The sequence below is a fragment of the Nerophis ophidion genome, linkage group LG02, assembly GCF_033978795.1.
Source record: "Nerophis ophidion isolate RoL-2023_Sa linkage group LG02, RoL_Noph_v1.0, whole genome shotgun sequence".
NCBI classification, from domain to species: domain Eukaryota; kingdom Metazoa; phylum Chordata; class Actinopteri; order Syngnathiformes; family Syngnathidae; genus Nerophis; species Nerophis ophidion.
In genome coordinates, this window is record NC_084612.1 from 83,359,594 (window position 1) to 83,382,093 (window position 22,500).

General features: G+C 42.2%; 1 protein-coding gene across 1 annotated transcript in view; it reads left to right on the forward strand.

Moving 5' to 3' along the window:
* Window positions 1-22,500, forward strand: part of LOC133548270 (A disintegrin and metalloproteinase with thrombospondin motifs 18-like) — a 199,595-nt gene that overhangs the window by 5,773 nt on the left and 171,322 nt on the right. Inside the window, exon 3 of the mRNA XM_061893586.1 lies at window positions 4,116-4,513. Within this exon, the coding sequence (XP_061749570.1) occupies window positions 4,116-4,513 (398 nt within the window). The remainder of the gene's footprint in view (window positions 1-4,115; window positions 4,514-22,500) is intronic.

Consider the following 22,500-nt stretch of genomic DNA (forward strand, 5'->3'; position numbering starts at 1 on the left):
ACTGCAAGCATAAAAAAGTGTGTTTTTTAATTTTAACCAACTCTACTCCCCAAAATTTTTTTTTTTTTTTGCGAAAAATTACATCAATCACTAGGGGCTGCAACTACCGATTATTTTAGTAATCGAGTAATCTGTCAATTATTTTGTTTGATTAATCGCATTAAAAACACTTTACAGCCTCAATGTGTAGAATTTCGGAAGGAAAAATGTTAAAATAATAAAAAAAAAAAGCTATGCTTGCAATAACCTCAATTTTTTTCATAAAATGCGAATAAATATAGAAAATGAACTTTAAACACACGCTTAAGTTGTTTTTGTTACAATTTTTTCCGAAAATTTTTTATTTTTATTTTTATTTTTTTGGCCGAAATATGACATCAATTACAAGGGCTGCAACTACCGATTATTTTAGTAATCGAGTAATCTATTGATTATTTTGTTTGATTAATCGCATTAAACACACTTTATAGCCTCAATGTGTAGAATTTGGGGTAAAATTGTTAAAATAAAAATAAAAAATATATATGCTTGCAATAACCTCGATAACTGTTTTTAATAAATGCGAATGAATATAGAAATTCAATTTTTAACACGCACTTAAGTTGTTTTTTTTTTTTTACCTCTTTTTTTTTTTTTTAGAATTTTTTTTTTTGCAAAAATATGGCATCAATTAAAAAGTCAGCAACTACCGATTAATTTAGTAATCAAGTAATTTGTTCGATTAATTTTACTAAACTCACTTTATAGTCTGAATGTGTATTATGTGGGGGAAAGTTGTAAAAAAAAATAAAATAAAATTGTTTGTAATGTTTGATCCTGTTCTGTCTCCCTATCATAAATGCGAGTCATCAATTATATAAAATTAACTTTTATACACGCGCTTGAGTTGTGTTTTTTTATTTTTTTATTTTTTATTTTTTACGCGTAAATGTTCCATTACACATCCCATATTTTAGTTTTGTTTTTTGTGTATTTGTTTTATGCCTTTGTTGTCACAGAAAATCTAGGTTCAGTTTTTTTTTTGTACAGCCCCCCGAAATATTTTTTTTTTTGTTTTTTGCAATGTGTATAATTTTGGGGAAAATTGTTAAAATAAAACACATTTTTTTATGCTTGCAGTAACTTCAATATTTTTTTTTTTAATAAATTTGAATAAACTATAAGGAATAACTTTAAACACGCGCTTAAGTCGTTTTTTTTAACAACCCCCCCCCCCCCAAAATTTTTTTTTTTGCGAAAATTTACATCAATCACTAGGGCTGCAACTACCGATTATTTTAGTAATCGAGTAATCTGTCAATTATTTTGTTTGATTAATCGCATTAAAAACACTTTACAGCCTCAATGTGTAGAATTTCGGAGGAAAAATGTTTAAAATAATAAAAATAAAAGCTATGCTTGCAATAACCTCAATTTTTTTCATAAATGCGAATAAATATAGAAAATGAACTTTTAACACACGCTTAGTGTTTTTGTTACAATTTTTTCCGAAAATTTTTCATTTTTATTTTTATTTTTTTTGCCGAAATATGACATCAATTACAAGGGCTGTAACTACCGATTATTTTAGTAATCGAGTACTATGTCGATTATTTTGTTTTGAGTAATCCCATTAAACACACTTTACAGCCTCAATGTGTATCATTTTAGGGAAAATTGTTAAAATTAAAAATTAAAAATCTTGTAAACATTTTTTTTCAGTCTTATGTAAAAATTATAAACATAAAAAAATAAATACGAAATATAATATTCATGTATTATTTCCTGTTACATTTGGCCCTCAATAAAACCGAGGGCCAAGTACCACAATAATGCCATCCATCCATCCATTTCTACCGCTTATTCCCTTTCGGGGTTGCCGTGGCGACTTGTCCAGGGTGTACCCCGCCTTCCGCCCGATTGTAGCTGAGATAGGCGCCAGCGCCCCCCGCAACCACAATAATGGCCAACAAAAAAGACAGTAGCCTAGTAGGCGTAAGTGTTCATTCAAAACAAGGCAAAGGTTTTATTTAACAAGCTTATTTAATATTTTCGGCCTCATATTTTGAACAGTAACACCGGGTTTGCATATTTCATGAAGTGGTTCTTTGGCGTACCACTAGATGGAGCCAAGAAACACTGACCCAGACCTTGAAGGAGATACATGTTCAGTTTTTATTGCTTGATACTGTACCTGTATCTCACCTTTTTTGTAAGGGGCGCCAGAAGCTGGCAGTCCTGTCAGCGATCCTGTTCTGTCTCCCTGTAATGTTTGATCCTGTTCTGTCTCCCTGTAATGTGTGATCCCGTTCTGTCTCCCTGTAATGTTTGATCCTGTTCTGTCTCCCTGTAATGTTTGATCCGGTTCTGTCTCTTTGTAATGTTTGATCCTGTTCTGTCTCCCTGTAATGTTTGATCCTGTTCTGTCTCCCTGTAATGTTTGATCCTGTTCTGTCTCCCTGTAATGTTTGATCCGGTTCTGTCTCTTTGTAATGTTTGATCCTGTTCTGTCTCCCTGTAATGTTTGATCCTGTTCTGTCTCCCTGTAATGTTTGATCCTGTTCTGTCTCCCTGTAATGTTTGATCCTGTTCTGTCTCCCTGTAATGTTTGACCCTGTTCTGTCTCCTTGTAATGTTTGATCCTGTTCTGTCTCCTTGTAATGTTTGATCCTGTTCTGTCTCCCTGTAATGTTTGATCCTGTTCTGTCTCCCTGTAATGTTTGATCCTGTTCTGTCTCCCTATAATGTTTGATCCTGTTCTGTCTCCCTGTAATGTTTGATCCTGTTCTGTCTCCCTGTAATGTTTAATTCTGTTCTGTCTCCCTGTAATGTTTGATCCTGTTTTGTCTCCCTGTAATGTTTGATCCTGTTCTGTCTCCCTGTAATGTTTGATCCTGTTCTGTCTCCCTGTAATGTTTGATCCTGTTCTGTCTCCCTGTAATGTTTGATCCTGTTCTGTCTCCCTGTAATGTTTGATCCTGTTCTGTCTCCCTGTAATGTTTGATCCTGTTCTGTCTCCCTGTAATGTTTGATCCTGTTTTGTCTCCCTGTAATGTTTGATCCTGTTCTGTCTCCCTGTAATGTTTGATCCTGTTCTGTCTCCCTGTAATGTTTGATCCTGTTCTGTCTCCCTGTAATGTTTGATCCTGTTCTGTCTCCCTGTAATGTTTGATCCTGTTCCGTCTCCCTATAATGTTTGATCCTGTTCTGTCTCCCTGTAATGTTTGATCCTGTTCTGTCTCCCTGTAATGTTTGATCCGGTTCTGTCTCCTTGTAATGTTTGATCCTGTTCTGTCTCCCTGTAATGTTTGATCCTGTTCTGTCTCCCTGTAATGTTTGATCCTGTTCTGTCTCCCTGTAATGTTTGATCCTGTTCTGTCTCCTTGTAATGTTTGATCCTGTTCTGTCTCCTTGTAATGTTTGATCCTGTTCTGTCTCCCTAAAGTGTTTGATCCGGTTCTGTCTCCCTGTAATGTTTGACCCTGTTCTGTCTCCTTGTAATGTTTGATCCTGTTCTGTCTCCTTGTAATGTTTGATCCTGTTCTGTCTCCCTAAAGTGTTTGATCCTGTTCTGTCTCCCTATAGTGTTTGATCCTGTTCTGTCTCCCTGTAATGTTTGATCCTGTTCCGTCTCCCTATAATGTTTGATCCTGTTCTGTCTCCCTGTAATGTTTGATCCTGTTCTGTCTCCCTGTAATGTTTGACCCTGTTCTGTCTCCCTGTAATGTTTGATCCTGTTCTGTCTCCCTGTAATGTTTGATCCTGTTCTGTCTCCTTGTAATGTTTGATCCTGTTCTGTCTTCTTGTAATGTTTGATCCTGTTCTGTCTCCCTGTAATGTTTGATCCTGTTCTGTCTCCTTGTAATGTTTGATCCTGTTCTGTCTCCTTGTAATGTTTGATCCTGTTCTGTCTCCTTGTAATGTTTGATCCTGTTCTGTCTCCCTGTAATGTTTGATCCTGTTTTGTCTCCCTGTAATGTTTGATCCTGTTCTGTCTCCCTGTAATGTTTGATCCTGTTCCGTCTCCCTGTAATGTTTGATCCTGTTCCGTCTCCCTGTAATGTTTGATCCTGTTCTGTCTCCCTGTAATGTTTGTCTGATCTTGTGCTGATTCTGATTCTGCTAAAACCTCAAAGGACACAAAAATGTTTCTGTCCCGACGAGACCAAGAGAACAGGACTTGGGCGTCTTAGTAACTTCCTGTCCTCGGCCCTCCTCAGACTACGCCTTCGCCACCCCGGTGGAGGTGGACTCTCTGGGCCGCTACCTGAGCCACGACGTGGGCCGGCGAGGACGGCGGGACCGGAGGTCGGCCCCGGCGTCCCTGCACTACCGGGTCTCGGTCTTCGGCCGGGACGTGCACCTGGACCTGGAGCCGTCCCCGGTGGTGGGCCCGGGCTTCACCGTGCAGACGCTGGGCTCGGAGGGCGTCGCCACGGTAACGGAGGGCGAGGAGTTCCGGGGCTGCCTCTATCAGGGATTTATCCGGAACCTGTCCTCGTCCTCGGCGGCCATATCCACGTGTTCGGGACTGGTAAGTCTTTGATTAGCGGCGGGTGAAAAAAAACCTGTTGTGGCTGTAGGCAACCCCTTGTCTTACATTCCTGGCTACACGATACGTAAACATTAGAGATGTAAGACTTAATAATCATAAACTGGGGTTAAAATGTCACATTTAAATCCTGCTAAAACTGCGACTGACTCTTTATTTACTGGAAAAGCCGCTCACGCCCTGATCGCTAGCAAGAGTGCTCATTGTTAACCGTAAGCTAGTGTGCTGATCGCTAGATAGCAGCCAGCGAGCTGAACGCTTGATTGCGTCAACTGCGCTGATCGCTGGGTAGCAGCCGGTGCTCTGATTGCTAATTGACGGCTGGCGCGCTAATCGCCAGATAGCAGCTGGCACGCTGATTGCTAACTGGCGGCTGACAGCTAGTGTGCTAATCCTTATATAGCTGCTAGTGCGCTGAGCGCTGTACAGCATTTATCGAAGCACTGATTGCTTGATTGTAGCTAGTGCGCTGATTGCTAGGTAGAGGCTTGTGTGCTGATTGGCAGCTGGTGCACTAATCGCTACGGAGCAGCTAGTGCACTGAACGCTTGCCAGCATCTAACGCTGATCACTAGTTATCTGATTGTTAACTGGCAGCTGGCACGCTGATCGCTGGCTATTAGCTAGTGGGTTGATTGCTAACTGGATATTAGCTAAGCGTTGATTACTAGATAGCGGCTAGTATGCTGATTGCTAATTGGCTGTTAGCGCGCTGAAAGCGCGATAGCATCTCGCGCTGATCACTGGATAGCAGCTAGTGCTAATTGCTAGATTTCAACTAGCATGCTTTGCTTGATTGTAGCTAGTGTGCTGATTGCTAAGTAGAGGCTTGTGTGCTGATGGGCAGCTGGCGCACTAATCGCTACGGAGCAGCTAGTGCGCTGAACGCTTGCCAGCATCTAAAGCTGATCACTAGTTATCTGATTGTTAACTGGCAGCTGGCACGCTGATCGCTGGCTAGCAGCTAGTGGGCTGATTGCTAACTGGATATTAGCTAAGCGTTGATTACTAGATAGCAGCTAGTATGCTGATTGCTAATTGGTAGCTAGCGCGCTAAACGCTTGATAGCATCTCGCGCTGATCACTGGATAGCAGCTAGTGCTAATTGCTAGATTTCAACTAGCATGCTTTGCTTGATTGTAGCTAGTGCGCTGATTGCTAGGTAGAGGCTTGTGTGCTGATGGGCAGCTGGTGCACTAATCGCTACGGAGCAGCTAGTGCACTGAACGCTTGCCAGCATCTAACGCTGATCATTAGTTATCTGATTGCTAACTGGCAGCTGGCACGCTGATCGCTGGCTAGAAGCTAGTGGGCTGATTGCTAACTGGATATTAGCTAAGCGTTGATTACTAGATAGCGGCTAGTATGGTGATTGCTAATTGGCTGTTAGCGCGCTGAAAGCGCGATAGCATCTCGCGCTGATCACTGGATAGCAGCCAGTGCTAATTGCTAGATTTCAACTAGCACGCTTTGCTTGATTGTAGCTAGTGCGTTGATTGCTAGGTAGAGGCTTGTGTGCTGATTGGCAGCTGGTGCACTAATCGCTACGGAGCAGCTGGTGCACTGAACGCTTGCCAGCATCTAACGCGGATCACTAGTTATCTGATTGTTAACTGGCAGCTGGCACGCTGATCGCTGGCTAGAAGCTTGTGGGCTGATTGCTAACTGGATATTAGCTAAGCGTTGAATACTAGATAGCGGCTAGTATGCTGATTGCTAATTGGCAGCTAGCGCGCTGAACGCGCGATAGCATCTCGCGCTGATCACTGGATAGCAGCTAGTGCTAATTGCTAGATTTCAACTAGCATGCTTTGCTTGATTGTAGCTAGTGCGCTGATTGCTAGGTAGAGGCTTGTGTGCTGATTGGCAGCTGGTGCACTAATCGCTACGGAGCAGCTAGTGCACTGAACGCTTGCCAGCATCTAACGCTGATCACTAGTTATCTGATTGTTAACTGGCAGCTGGCACGCTGATCGCTGGCTAGAAGCTAGTGGGCTGATTGCTAACTGGATATTAGCTAAGCGTTGATTACTAGATAGCGGCTAGTATGCTGATTGCTAATTGGCTGTTAGCGCGCTGAAAGCGCGATAGCATCTCGCGCTGATCACTGGATAGCAGCCAGTGCTAATTGCTAGATTTCAACTAGCACGCTTTGCTTGATTGTAGCTAGTGCGCTGATTGCTAGGTAGAGGTTTGTGTGCTGATTGGCAGCTGGTGCACTAATCGCTACGGAGCAGCTTGTGCGCTGAACGCTTGCCAGCATCTAACACTGATCACTAGTTATCTGATTGTTAACTGGCAGCTGGCACGCTGATCGCTGGCTAGCAGCTAGTGGGCTGATTGCTAACTGGATATTAGCTAAGCGTTGATTACTAGATAGCGGCTAGTATGCTGATTGCTAATTGGCTGTTAGCGCGCTGAACGCTCGATAGCATCTAGCGCTGATCACTGGATAGCAGCTAGTGCTAATTGCTAGATTTCAACTAGCATGCTTTGCTTGATTGTAGCTAGTGCGCTGATTGCTAGGTAGAGGTTTGTGTGCTGATTGGCAGCTGGCGCACTAATCGCTACGGAGCACCTAGTGCGCTGAACGCTTGCCAGCATCTAACACGGATCACTAGTTATCTGATTGCTAACTGGCAGCTGGCACGCTGATCGCTGGCTAGCAGCTAGTGGGCTGATTGCTAACTGGATATTAGCTAAGGGTTGATTACTAGATAGCGGCTAGTGTGCTGATTGCTAACTGGATATTAGCTAAGCGTTGATTACTATATAGCGGCTAGTATGCTGATTGCTAATTGGCAGCTAGCGCGCTGAACGCTTGATAGCATCTAGCGCTGACCACTGGATAGCAGCTAGTGCTAATTGCTAGATTTCAACTAGCACGCTTTGCTAACTGGCAGCTTACACGCTGATCGTTGGCTGCTGATGACTGGCAGCTAGTGTGCTGATTCTTATATAGCAGCTAGTGCTCTTAGCGCTGTACAGCATTTATCGAAGCACTGATTGCTTGATTGTAGCTAGTGTGCTGATTGCTACGTAGCGGCTTGTGTGCTGATTGGCAGCTGGTGCACTAACCTCTACATAAGAGCTAGTGCGCGGAACGCTCGCCAGCATCTAACACGGATCACTAGTTGTCTAATTTCTAACTGGCAGCTAACATGCTAATCGCTGGCTATTAGCTAGTGGGTTGATTGCTAACTGGATATTATTTAAGTGTTGATTTATAGTTGGCAGCTAGCGTGCTGAATGCTTGGTAGCATCTAGCGCTGATCACTGGATAGTAGCTAGTGCTGATCGCTAGATTGCAACTAGCACACTGATCGCTCGGTAGCAGCCAGTGCTCTGATTGCTAACTGGTGGCTGACACGCTGATCGCTGGCTGCTGATTACTAGAAGCTAGTGTGCTGATACTTATATAGCTGTTATTGCGCTGAGTCCTGTATAGCATTTATCGAAGCACTGATTGCTTGAGTATTGCTAGTGTGCTAATTGCTAGGTAGCAGCTTGTGTGCTGATTGGCAGCTGGGGGGTGCTATGTTGGTGTGGTTCCAAAGCTACAAGTGGAAAGGGCGATGTCCCACTTTGTCTGTTTATCCAAGTACCACGGTCTATGTTGGTGTTGTTCCAAACCTCGGAGTGGAACGGGCGACGTCCCACTCTGTTTGTTTGTCCAAGTACCACAGTCTATGTTGGTGTTGTTCCTAAGCTCAGAGTGGAACGGGCGACGTCCCACTCTGTCTGTTTATCCAAGTACCACGGTCTATGTTGGTGTTGTTCCTAAGCTCTGAGTGGAACGGGCGACGTCCCACTCTGTTTATCCAAGTACCACGGTCTATGTTGGTGTTGTTCCAGGGCTCGGAGTGGAACGGGCGACATCCCACTCCGTCTGTTTATCCAAGTACCACAGTCTATGTTGGTGTTGTTTCTAAACTCGGAGTAGAACGGGCGACATCCCACTCCGTCTGGTTATCCAAGTACCAAGGTCTATGTTGGTGTTGTTTCTAAACTCGGAGTAGAACGGGCGACGTCCCACTCTGTCTGGTTATCCAAGTACCACGGTCTATGTTGGTGTTATTCCAAAGCTCGGAATGGAACGGGCGACGTCCCACTCTGTCTGTTTATCCAAGTACCACGGTCTTTGTTGGTGTTGTTCCAGAACTCGGAATGGAACGGGAGACGTCCCACTCTGTCTGTTTATCCAAGTACCACGGTCTTTGTTGGTGTTGTTCCAGAACTCTGAATGGAACAGGCGACGTCCCACTCCGTCTGTTTATCCAAGTACCAAGGTCTATGTTGGTGTTGTTCCTAAGGTCGGTGTGGAACGGGCGACTTCCCACTCTGTTTTTACAAGTACCACGGTCTATGTTGGTGTTGTTCCAGAGCTCGGAGTAGAACGGGCGACGTCCCACTCCGTCTGGTTATCCAAGTACCACGGTCTATGTTGGTGTTGTTCCTAAGCTCGGAGTGGAACGGGCGACTTCCCCCTCTGTTTATCCAAGTACCACAGTCTATGTTGGTGTTGTTCCAGAACTCTGAATGGAACAGGCGACGTCCCACTCTGTTTGTTTATCCAAGTACCACGGTCTATGTTGGTGTTGTTCCAAAGCTCGGAGTAGAACGGGCGACTTCCCACTCTGTTTATCCAAGAACCATGGTCTATGTTGGTGTTGTGAGTCTGCTAAATAAAAGACTTCGGCGCTCTCGCCAAGAGTCCTTGGATTAAGTGCAAACGAGGAGAGGAGTCCATTGAGGGGAAGATTAGGGCGGGATTACCAACAATGGCGGGCCGGGAGAAAAGAGGGTGACATCATGAATGGCCAGAGAGAGAAAGTGTTGTGGGAGGATCCTACGACGCTTTTGTCCCGCTCAGACACTCCCAGGGAGGCCGGGTGGGTCTCCTCCGAGAGAGACGGACTGTTGGTGTCAGAGGGGCCAGCCTCCTCGGACGTGAGCGCGCCAACAGATGGAAGTCTTGTTATTCATGAGGAATTAAGAGCAGGGATTTGCCCCGGCAAAGCCTGGTTAATTGCACCGTTTTTAATTATTTCTCGGGACGTCCTTGAGTGTCAGTCGCCGAGAGAACCACACTAAGAGGTCCTCTCATCTGAACTTGTTGACCCCGGACTGTCGCGGACCTCCACAGTCTCCTTTCTGTTCGTCCATGACTATGTTTCCTAGCAAACAAAACCTACTTAAGGAAATAGGAATTAAAGTATCATTCCGGGTATAAAAGTACTTCAAAAACCTAAGGCAGAGGATTAAGTACGGTAGCCCCCCTCCCCTGCCGCCCAGTGAGTGATCCTGCAGCCAGTGCTTGCCGCATTTGTACCTGTCTTCTTCCCGGACACAACAGCTAAATTGGGTCGCCGGGGCGACTTCATGAGCCGAGCCTTGGACCTGGATCTGCTCCCTGGTGGTCTGCAGGCTGACAGTGATGTAGTGCCCGTTGTTACATGCCAGCTTTAGAGGAGGGTTTGTGTGTCCTTTGTTTCTCATGCGAGCTCTTTCCCCGCACAAGACTAATGGCCTTGTGGAGGACTTGAAGTGGCCACTGAAAGTTGTGCAAAGTGATCTCCTACATCAAATGTGACTTAGTAGTACTAAGTCACACTACAATACAACTACTTCAGGCTGTATACTACTATATCATGTCGAGCCGATGGGTAAAAGAATTCTCTACAGGGTCACTTACTGGCAGGATCATTCTGTTACGGTTTGCTGATCATTTCTTGTATCGATGTAGGGAACGGCAAGCGGAATGCAAGTAAAACTACAAACCCTGTTTCCGTATGAGTTGGGAAATTGTGTAAGATAAACGAAATACATCCATCCATCCATCTTCTTCCGCTTATCCGAGGTTGGGTCGCCCAGACTTCCCTATCAATAGCCACTTCGTCTAGCTCTTGCCGGCGGATCCCAAGGCGTTCCCAGGCCAGCCAGGACACATAGTCTTCCCAACGTGTCCTGAGTCTTCCCCGTGGACTCCTACCGGGAGGCGTTCGGGTGGCATCCTGACCAGATGCCCGAACCACCTCATCTGGCTCCTCTCCATGTGGAGGAGAAGCGTCTTTACTTTGAGTTCCTCCCGGATGGCAGAGCTTCTCACCCTATCTCTAAGGGAGAGACCCAAACTCATTTCGGCCGCTTGTACCTTTGATCTTATCCTTTCGGTCATGACCCAAAGCTCATGACCATAGGTGAGGATGGGAACGTAGATCGACCGGTAAATTGAGAGCTTTGCCTTCCGGCTCAGCTCCTTCTTCACCGCAACGGATCGGTACAACGTCCGCATTACTGAAGACGCCGCACCGATGCACCAGATGCCCGAACCACCTCATCTGGCTCCTCTCGATGTGGAGGAGCAGCAGCTTTACTTTGAACTCCTCCGGGATGGCAGAGCTTCTCACCCTATCTCTAAGGGAGAGCCCCGCCACTCGGCGGAGGAAACTCATTTCGGCCGCTTGTACCCTGGATCTTATCCTTTCGGTCATAACCCAAAGCTCATGACCATAGGTGAGGATGGGAACGTAGATCGACCAGTAAATTGAGACAACAGCCCAAGCAGGGAAACCCAGACTTCCCTCTCCCCAGCCACTTCGTCTAGCTCTTCCCGGGGGATCCCGAGGCGTTCCCAGGCCAGCCGGGAGACATAGTCTTCCCAACGTGTCCTGGGTCTTCCCTGTGGACTCCTACCAGTTGGACGTGCCCTAAACACCTCCCTAGGGAGGCGTTCGGGTGGCATCCTGACCAGATGCCCGAACCACCTCATCTGGCTCCTCTCCATGTGGAGGAGCAGCGGCTTTACTTTGAGCTCCTCCCGGATGGCAGAGCTTCTCACCCTATCTCTAAGGGAGAGACCCAAACTCATTTGGGCCGCTTGTACCCGTGATCTTATCCTTTCAGTCATGACCCAAAGCTCATGACCATAGGTGAGGATGGGAACGTAGATCGACCGGTAAATTGAGAGCTTTGCCTTCCGGCTCAGCTCCTTCTTCACCGCAACGGATCGGTACAACGTCCGCATTACTGAAGACGCCGCACCGATCCGCCTGTCGATCTCACGATCCACTCTTCCCCTCACTCGTGAACAAGACTCCTAAGTACTTGAACTCCTCCACTTGGGGCAGGGTCTCCTCCCCAACCCGGAGATAGCAGTCCACCCTTTTCCGGGAGAGAACCATGGACTCGGACTTAGAGGTATACAATGATTTGCAAATCCTTTTCAACCCATATTCAGTTGAATGCACTACAAAGATAATATATTTGATGTTCAAACTGATAAACTTAATTAACTTAGAATTTCATGGCTGCAACACGTGCCAAAGTAGTTGGGAAAGGGCATGTTCACCACTGTGTTACATCACCTTTTCTTTGAACAACACTCAATAAACGTTTGGGAACTGAGGAAACTAATTGTTGAAGCTTTGAAAGTGGAATTCTTTCCCATTCTTGTTTTATGTAGAGCTTCAGTCCTTCAACAGTCCGGGGTCTCCGCTGTCATATTTTACGCTTCACACATTTTCCATGGGAGACAGGTCTGGACTGCAGGCTGGCCAGGAAAGTACTCGCACTCTTTTTTTACGAAGCCACGCTGTTGTAACACGTGGCTTGGCATTGTCTTGCTGAAATAAGCAGGGGCGTCCATGATAACGTTGCTTGGATGACAACATATGTTGTTCCAAAACCTGTATGTACCTTTCAGCATTAATGGTGCCTTCACAGATGTGTAAGTTACCCATGCCTTGGGCACTAATGCACCCCCATACCATCACACATGCTGGCTTTTACACTTTGCGTCGAGAACGAGCCGCTGCTCCTCCACATGGAGAGGAGCCAGATGAAGTGGTTCGGGCATCTGGTCAGGATGCCACCCGAACGCCTCCCTAGGGAGGTGTTTCGGGCAAGTCCGACTGGCGGGAGGCCACGGGGAAGACCCAGGACACGTTTGGTAGACTATGTCCCCCGGCTGGCCTGGGAACGTCTCGGGATCCCCGGGGAGAGCCGGACGAAGTGACCCGGGAGAGGGATGGATGTTTGTCAACCGATCTAGCTCATATTTTGCACACACGTGCCCAGGTTTCGCAGTGATTTGGCAGACGTTACACTGAGTGTATAACAGAATACAACAAGCTGTGTGAGAAATTTCAAGTCAATTCAACTTCTGGGCACTTCACCTGTCATCATTTTCAAAATGGAGGAGGCTGATTTCAATCATTTGAAATCGCATAAAGGGAAGAAAATTGAGAGCTATTCAGTAGGATTTAAGTTCCAAGCTATTGAATATGCTAAAAAGAACAGTAAGCAGCTATGTTTTATTAACATACCGTAGCTGCGTGTGTCAAATATGAGTCATTAAATGACTCCCGCCTCCTGGTGGTAGAGGGCACTAGTGATCCTTCTTGCGACTACTCGGCTGCAGAAGAAGTGACAACAAGAGCTGTGCTGATATGTGCTGGGAATGGATATGACGCGGGTGTTGCACCACGGACCTTTTAGGATGTAACACCACTACTCTTATGCTGGCTATGAAAACAACCGGGCTGAAGTAAATCATCTTCCAGTCATAAATACCCGATAACACTTCATGGTGGGATAAAGAGATCACCCACGGAGCAGAACGGGAGGGGGAGTTGTCCGAGGATAATTCTGTCGTCGCCCGCAATACACGTTTGGAGCCGAGCTAACTGATAGCAGTTTTCTAAACTGGACTTTCAATCGAAGCAGGAGGTAATAAAGGAAGATCTCCATCGAGACAGAGAGACTTTTAAAACCGAAGAAAGATAAGGAAGACTTCTATAAACAAGTTATCGATTCTTTTAATCAGAAAGAGCTGCGCATGGACTTAATTTATAAGTAAAGGTAAGACCATAATAACGTTTTTTTTTTATCAAATGTGCTTTTCATGATGGTATCCTTACATCACACTCAAATTTTTAAGCACAGGCTAAAATTTACCGCATGCTTTTTGGTAAGCGCCGGAGTGAGAGGAGGTTTTAAAATAATTAGCGCCCCGGCGGCAATTCGAGAAAATACTGTATTTTTCCTTTTGAGCTTTGATGAGCGTCAGAGTCGCGTTAGCGTCCGGGAAGCTACGTGCCGTTAGCATGACAGCTGAAGTGTCGCTAACAGGTCGCCGTGTGACCGGCGGAGCGGGTCCGAGAGTCACGCTCCTATTTCCATTTGTATAGACCGCCGAGTGAGGGGGTCCTCGGGCCACCCCCCCACCCGCTGGGTCCTCGTGGTACAAGCAGGGGGGGGGGGGGGGGGGCTCGTGTCTGCTTTGACGTGGCTTGTTAGCGCGTTTGCTAACATCAACAACAAAGGCTGCAGCCCGGCACCCTGCTGTGATCCTTCCCTACTTGTTTGTGGGAGAGAGCCTTCAAAACAAACATGGTTCTTGTGATGACGGGACATAACTCATGTGGGCATTCTTTCAAAATCAATAGGGTTTATTAAAGCGTTAGCCCCGCCCACTGACTTTGACAACCGAGTTTGGCAGGTAAAATTACGTATTTTTTAAGTTTTAATGTTTTGTAGTTTTTATATATATATCCATTCATCCATTTTCTACCGCTTATTCCCTTTTGGGGTCGCGGGGGGCGCTGGCGCCTATGTCAGCTACAATCGGGCGGAAGGCGGGGTACACCCTGGACAAGTCGCGACCTCATCGCAGGGCCAACACAGATAGACAACATTCACATTCACACACTAGGGACCATTTAGTGTTGCCAATCAACCTAGGTGTGGGAAAAAATCACAAGACTACTTTATCTCTACAGAACTGTTTCATGAGGGGTTCCCTCAATCATCAGGAGATTTATATAGGGCACAGAGTGGGTGGGTACAGGCAGGCATAGGGGTGTGGTGATTGGCTCATGTGTTACCTAGGAGGTGTTTCCGTCTGTGGCGGCATGTTTAAATGATTTCCCTGCGCTTGTTGAGGGATGTCAGGTCTGGATGATATATAATAAACAGTTTCTCTTTCAAGCATATTTATATATCATCCAGAACTGTTCTGTAGAGATGAAGTAGCCTTGTGATTTTTCCCACACCTACATATTGCGCTCTACCACGGTATTGAGCACTATTCTCTGGATAATCCAATCAAGACATATATATATATATATATATATATATATATATATATATATATATGTATGTATGTATGAATGAATGACCTCAAGTACCTGAGAGGTACGTGACATAAAAGGCTCATGTGTTACCTAGGAGGTGTTTCCGTCTGTGGCGGCATGTTGAAATGATTTCACTGTGCTTGTTGAGGGATGACAGGTCTGGATTATATATAATAAACAGTTTCTCTTTTAGGCATATTTATATATCATCCAGAACTCTTCTGTAGAGATTAAGTAGTCTTGTGATTTTTCCCACACCGACATATTGCGCTCTACCACGGTATCGAGCACTATTCTCTTGATAATCCAATCAAGACATATATATATATATATATATATATATATATATATATATATATATATATGTATGTATGAATGAGCTCAGGTACCTGAGAGGTACGTGACATAAAAGGCTCATGAGTTACCTAGGAGGTGTTTCCGTCTGTGGCGGCATGTTGAAATGATTTCACTGCGCTTGTTGAGGGATGACAGGTCTGGATGATATATAATAAACAGTTTCTCTTTCAAGCATATTTATAGATCATCCAGAACTGTTCTGTAGAGATGTAGTCTTGTGATTTTTTCCAGACCTACATATTGCGCTCTACCACGGTATCGAGCACTATTCTCTTGATAATCCAATCAAGACACATATATATATATATATATATATATATGTATGACCTCAGGTACCTGAGAGGTATGTGACATAAAAGGCTCATGTGTTACCTAGGAGGTGTTTCTGTCTGTGGCGGCATGTTTAAATGATTTCCCTGCGCTTGTTGAGGGATGACAGGTCTGGATGATATATAATAAACAGTTTCTCTTTCAAGCATATTTATATATCATCCAGAACTGTTCTGTAGAGATGAAGTAGCCTTGTGATTTTTCCCACACCTACATATTGCGCTCTACCACGGTATTGAGCACTATTCTCTGGATAATCCAATCAAGACATATATATATATATATATATATATATTATATATATATATATATATATGTATGTATGAATGAATGACCTCAAGTACCTGAGAGGTACGTGACATAAAAGGCTCATGTGTTACCTAGGAGGTGTTTCCGTCTGTGGCGGCATGTTGAAATGATTTCACTGTGCTTGTTGAGGGATGACAGGTCTGGATTATATATAATAAACAGTTTCTCTTTTAGGCATATTTATATATCATCCAGAACTCTTCTGTAGAGATTAAGTAGTCTTGTGATTTTTCCCACACCGACATATTGCGCTCTACCACGGTATCGAGCACTATTCTCTTGATAATCCAATCAAGACATATATATATATATATATATATATATATATATATATATATATATATATATATATATATATATATGTATGTATGAATGAGCTCAGGTACCTGAGAGGTACGTGACATAAAAGGCTCATGAGTTACCTAGGAGGTGTTTCCGTCTGTGGCGGCATGTTGAAATGATTTCACTGCGCTTGTTGAGGGATGACAGGTCTGGATGATATATAATAAACAGTTTCTCTTTCAAGCATATTTATAGATCATCCAGAACTGTTCTGTAGAGATGTAGTCTTGTGATTTTTTCCAGACCTACATATTGCGCTCTACCACGGTATCGAGCACTATTCTCTTGATAATCCAATCAAGACACATATATATATATATATATATATATATATGTATGACCTCAGGTACCTGAGAGGTATGTGACATAAAAGGCTCATGTGTTACCTAGGAGGTGTTTCCGTCTGTGGCGGCATGTTGAAATGATTTCCCTGCGCTTGTTGAGGGATGACAGGTCTGGGTGATATATAATAAACAGTTTCTATTTTAAGCATATTTATATATCATCCAGAACTGTTCGGTAGAGATGAAGTAGCCTTGTGATTTTTCCCACACCGACATATTGCGCTCTACCACGGTATTGAGCACTATTCTCTTGATAATCCAATCAAGACATATATATATATATATATTTATACATGTATGTATGACCTCAGGTACCTGAGAGGTATGTGACATAAAAGGCTCATGTGTTACCTAGGAGGTGTTTCCGTCTGTGGCGGCAAGTTGAAATGATTTCCCTGCGCTTGTTGAGGGATGACAGGTCTGGGTGATATATAATAAACAGTTTCTATTTTAAGCATATTTATATATCATCCAGAACTGTTCGGTAGAGATGAAGTAGCCTTGTGATTTTTCCCACACCGACATATTGCGCTCTACCACGGTATTGAGCACTATTCTCTTGATAATCCAATCAAGACACATATATATATATATGTATATATATATTTATATATATATATATGTATGTATGTATGAATGAATGACCTCAGGTACCTGAGAGGTACGTGACATAAAAGGCTCATGAGTTACCTAGGAGGTGTTTCCGTCTGTGGCGGCATGTTGAAATGATTTCACTGCGCTTGTTGAGGGATGACAGGTCTGGATGATATATAATAAACAGTTTCTCTTTCAAGCATATTTATAGATCATCCAGAACTGTTCTGTAGAGATGTAGTCTTGTGATTTTTTCCAGACCTACATCTTGCGCTCTACCACGGTATCGAGCACTATTCTCTTGATAATCCAATCAAGACACACATATATATATATATATATATATATATATATATATATATATATATATATATATATATATATGTATGACCTCAGGTACCTGAGAGGTATGTGACATAAAAGGCTCATGTGTTACCTAGGAGGTGTTTCCGTCTGTGGCGGCATGTTGAAATGATTTCCCTGCGCTTGTTGAGGGATGACAGGTCTGGGTGATATATAATAAACAGTTTCTATTTTAAGCATATTTATATATCATCCAGAACTGTTCGGTAGAGATGAAGTAGCCTTGTGATTTTTCCCACACCGACATATTGCGCTCTACCACGGTATTGAGCACTATTCTCTTGATAATCCAATCAAGACATATATATATATATATATATATATATATATATATATATATATATTTATTTATATATGTATGTATGACCTCAGGTACCTGAGAGGCATGTGACATAAAAGGCTCATGTGTTACCTAGGAGGTGTTTCCGTCTGTGGCGGCATGTTGAAATGATTTCCCTGCGCTTGTTGAGGGATGACAGGTCTGGGTGATATATAATAAACAGTTTCTATTTTAAGCATATTTATATATCATCCAGAACTGTTCGGTAGAGATGAAGTAGCCTTGTGATTTTTCCCACACCGACATATTGCGCTCTACCACGGTATTGACCACTATTCTCTTGATAATCCAATCAAGACATATATATATATATATATATTTATATATGTATGTATGACCTCAGGTACCTGAGAGGTATGTGACATAAAAGGCTCATGTGTTACCTAGGAGGTGTTTCCGTCTGTGGCGGCATGTTGAAATGATTTCACTGCGCTTGTTGAGGGATGACAGGTCTGGATGATATATAATAAACAGTTTCTATTTTAAGCATATTTATATATCATCCAGAACTGTTCGGTAGAGATGAAGTAGCCTTGTGATTTTTCCCACACCGACATATTGCGCTCTACCACGGTATTGAGTACTATTCTCTTGATAATCCAATCAAGACATATATATATATATATATATATATATATATTTATATATGTATGTATGACCTCAGGTACCTGAGAGGTATGTGACATAAAAGGCTCATGTGTTACCTAGGAGGTGTTTCCGTCTGTGGCGGCATGTTGAAATGATTTCACTGCGCTTGTTGAGGGATGACAGGTCTGGATGATATATAATAAACAGTTTCTATTTTAAGCATATTTATATATCATCCAGAACTGTTCGGTAGAGATGAAGTAGCCTTGTGATTTTTGCCACACCGACATATTGCGCTCTACCACGGTATTGAGCACTATTCTCTTGATAATCCAATCAAGACACATATATATATATATATATATATATGTATGTATGTATGACCTCAGGTACCTGAGAGGTATGTGACATAAAATGAATAGTGTTCTTGCAGGGACACATGCACAGGTTGTCTTTTATAAAACCGTTGACCTCTGCTGCCTGAAACATTTATCTGACATATTCACAACATCAACAGAATTTCCAAGCTTCCACGTGTGAGTCATTTGGAGAGTTCCACCATGAGCGCGGGTCTGGAAGCGTAACCGCCGCTAATAATAATAATAATGCTGCTCTACTCTCCTTGTCTGCATCTAAAAATACCCGCCACCTTTCCTTTGGCCCCGCCCCCCCGCGGTCATGTGACGGGGCTGCTGGCGTGCAGATGTGTTGTGGGCGGCAGTAATCACCGCTTTGAGGCTTCTGGCCACTCGGCACTGCTCTTCAAGAGCGTGTAAGCACTTAGTCACTGGTGTGCTGCAACGTGCGGGCAGAAAGAGGCAGAGGCGGCACTCGCTCGCATGGGAAAAAACTTTTAGATGCTGTGAAGCTAACATGCTAACGCCAACAAGGCCAGAAAAAAAACCCCCAAAACTCTTTTTTGTTGAACCCCAGAGCCTAGACCAGGCACTTATCAATTTATACTGTGTGCGTGTGTGTGTGTGTGTGTGTGTGTGTGTGTGTGTGTGTGTGTGTGTGTGTGTGTGTGTGTGTGTGTGTGTGTGTGTGTGTGTGTGTGTGCGTGCGTGCGTGCGAGTACGTATGTATGTATATTTCTGTATGTGTAGAAATGTATGTGTGTTTGTATATACTGTATGTATATGTATCTATATATGTATGTATATATGTATGCATGTATATATGTGTGTGTATATATATGTATATAGATAGACAGATCAATCAATCAATCAATGTTTATTTATATAGCCCCAAATCACAAATGTCTCAAAGGACTGCACAAATCATTACGACTACAACATCCTCGGAAGAACCCACAAAAGGGCAAGGAAAACTCACACCCAGTGGGCAGGGAGAATTCACATTCAGTGGGACGCCAGTGACAATGCTGACTATGAGAAACCTTGGAGAGGACCTCAGATGTGGGCAACCCCCCCCCCCTCTAGGGGACCGAAAGCAATGGATGTCGAGCGGGTCTAACATGATACTGTGAAAGTTCAATCCATAGTGGCTCCAAGACAGCAGTGAGAGTCCCGTCCACAGGAAACCATCTCAAGCGGATCAGCAGCGTAGAGATGTCCCCAACCGATACAGGCGAGCGGTCCATCCTGGGTCCCGACGAGCGGTCCATCCTGGGTCTCGACTCTGGACAGTCAGTACTTCATCCATGGTCATCGGACCGGACCCCCTCCACAAGGGAGGGGGGGACATAGGAGAAAGAAAAGAAGCGGCAGATCAACTGGTCTAAAAAGGAGGTCTATTTAAAGGCTAGAGTATACAGATGAGTTTTAAGATGAGACTGAAATGCTTCTACTGAGGTAGCATCTCGAACTGTTACCGGGAGGGCATTCCAGAGTACTGGAGCCCGAACGGAAAACGCTCTATAGCCCGCAGACAGATATATATAAATGGATAGTACTTTAATGATTCCTTCAGGAAAATATGTATAAATGTATGCATGTGTATATATGAAGAGTTCATATGCAAAAGCAGATAAATCCATTTTGACCGATTCTGTATATTAACGATTTTCTGCCTGCTGGTGTTGTCGGTACATGCACAAGCGTGCAATGGTTTATTTAATATCAACATAAGCAAGTCATGAAAGCCTAAACTTTTAAGAAATGCTGATGTAATGAATGGCTTTCAAGTAAGAGTGTTTGATGTGGTTTTACGTCAAAAGCAGATATATCCAAATTATGATATGTCGCAAAAACAGATATCTCCAAAATCGTTTTCTTTGCGGTCGTTATTTCGCATAATATTCAAGATAAAGATAGAGGGAAAAACAGAACGTTAAATTTATCGAAAGCCACATTTCAAGGTAACAACTGTTCACATTTATTTACTTCATTATTTAACAGTTTGGATCCCTTGGTGCGTATAAATCTAGCTGTCCCTGCGAACATTGTTTTTTCGTACTTGCTAACCGGACATGCTTTTTTTGGAACTGTGACCTCACATATTTACCTTGTGCTTTTCAGCACAAAATGAAAAAACAAAAAAAAACAGTGTTGCAATTAAGACAATGTTTTATTAATAAAACAACCACAAATGCTCAACCTGGTTTGCCTCTCAAAAACACTCCTGTGCAGATAACAGCTGACTCATCATCGCTATCGACATTAGCTCCATGCTCGACAACATCGTTTAACGCAGCGGTGTAAAACTCACGGACACGCGTGCTAGCGCCAACATCAAATAATAACTTCAACACGTCAGTTTTTTTCCGCTGGCTTAACAGTTTTGTTCACAGGAGAAGCTTCCAAATGATTCATGCGTGGATAACAACACCGAGTGAGTCCGAGCGCGCCGCTATTTTGTTTGTCACGTGATCCCGTACTGCAGCGCTGGTTGGGCAAACGGATATATCGGCTTTTGTGGTAAATGATCCATGGCGCTTATCGGCCTTTGCAATAAATCGCTGAACTAAATGACGTTAAAAGCGGCATTTGTCCGCATTTGCAAACAAATTGATTTTGGTATACCACAATAGAAGTGGTGGACTATATATTGCCGAGGCTGGGCTAAACTTTATCAAAATGGCGTTTATCGGTTTTTGCGTATGAACTCTTCATATATACAGTATATATATATATTTCTGTATATATATATTTCTGTATATATATATATACATATATATATATATGTGTGTGTGTGTGTATATGTATGTATTTGTATATATGTATGTATGTGTATGTATAAAATGTATGTTTATGTAAGTGTATATTCGTATTCATGTGTATATACAGTTCATATGTAAATATGTATGTATTTGTATATATGTATTTATGTAAGTGTATTTATGTATAGATGTGTATATACAGTATATATGTATATATGTATGTATTTGTATATATATATATGTATGTATGTATGTACGTACGTATGTATGTATGTATGTGTATATATAGTATATATGTATGTATGTGTATGTATGTATTTGTTTATATATGTACAGTATGTATGTATGTGTATTTGATGTATGTATATATATGTATGTATTTGTGTCTATATATATATATATATATATGTATATATATATGTATATATATATATATATATATATATATATGTGTATATATATATTTATGTATATATATGTATACATATATATGTATGTATATATATGTATATATATATATATGTGTGTATATATATATTTATGTATATATATGTATACATATATATGTATGTATATATATATGTATATATATATATATATATATATAAATATATATATATATATATATATGTGTATATATATATGTATGTCTATATATGTATGTCTATATATGTATGTATGTATATGTATATATATATATGTATTTAAGTGTATATTTGTATTTATGTGTATATACAGTTCATGTGTAAATATGTATGTATTTGTATATATGTATTTATGTATGTGTATATATGTATTTGTATATGTATGTGTATATGATGTATGTAAATATATGTATGTATTTGTGTCTATATATGTATATATATATGTATATATATATAAATATATTTATATTATGTATGTATGTGTATGTATATTAATGTATGTGTATTTATATTTATGTATGTATGTATGAATGTGTGTGTACAGCATATATTTATGTATGTGTGTATATATGTATATATATATTTATATATATATATGTATGTGTGTATATATATATATATATATATATATATATATATATATATATATATATGTATATATATGTATGTATGTATGTGTATATATTTAAGTATGTTTGTATGTATGTGTATATATATATA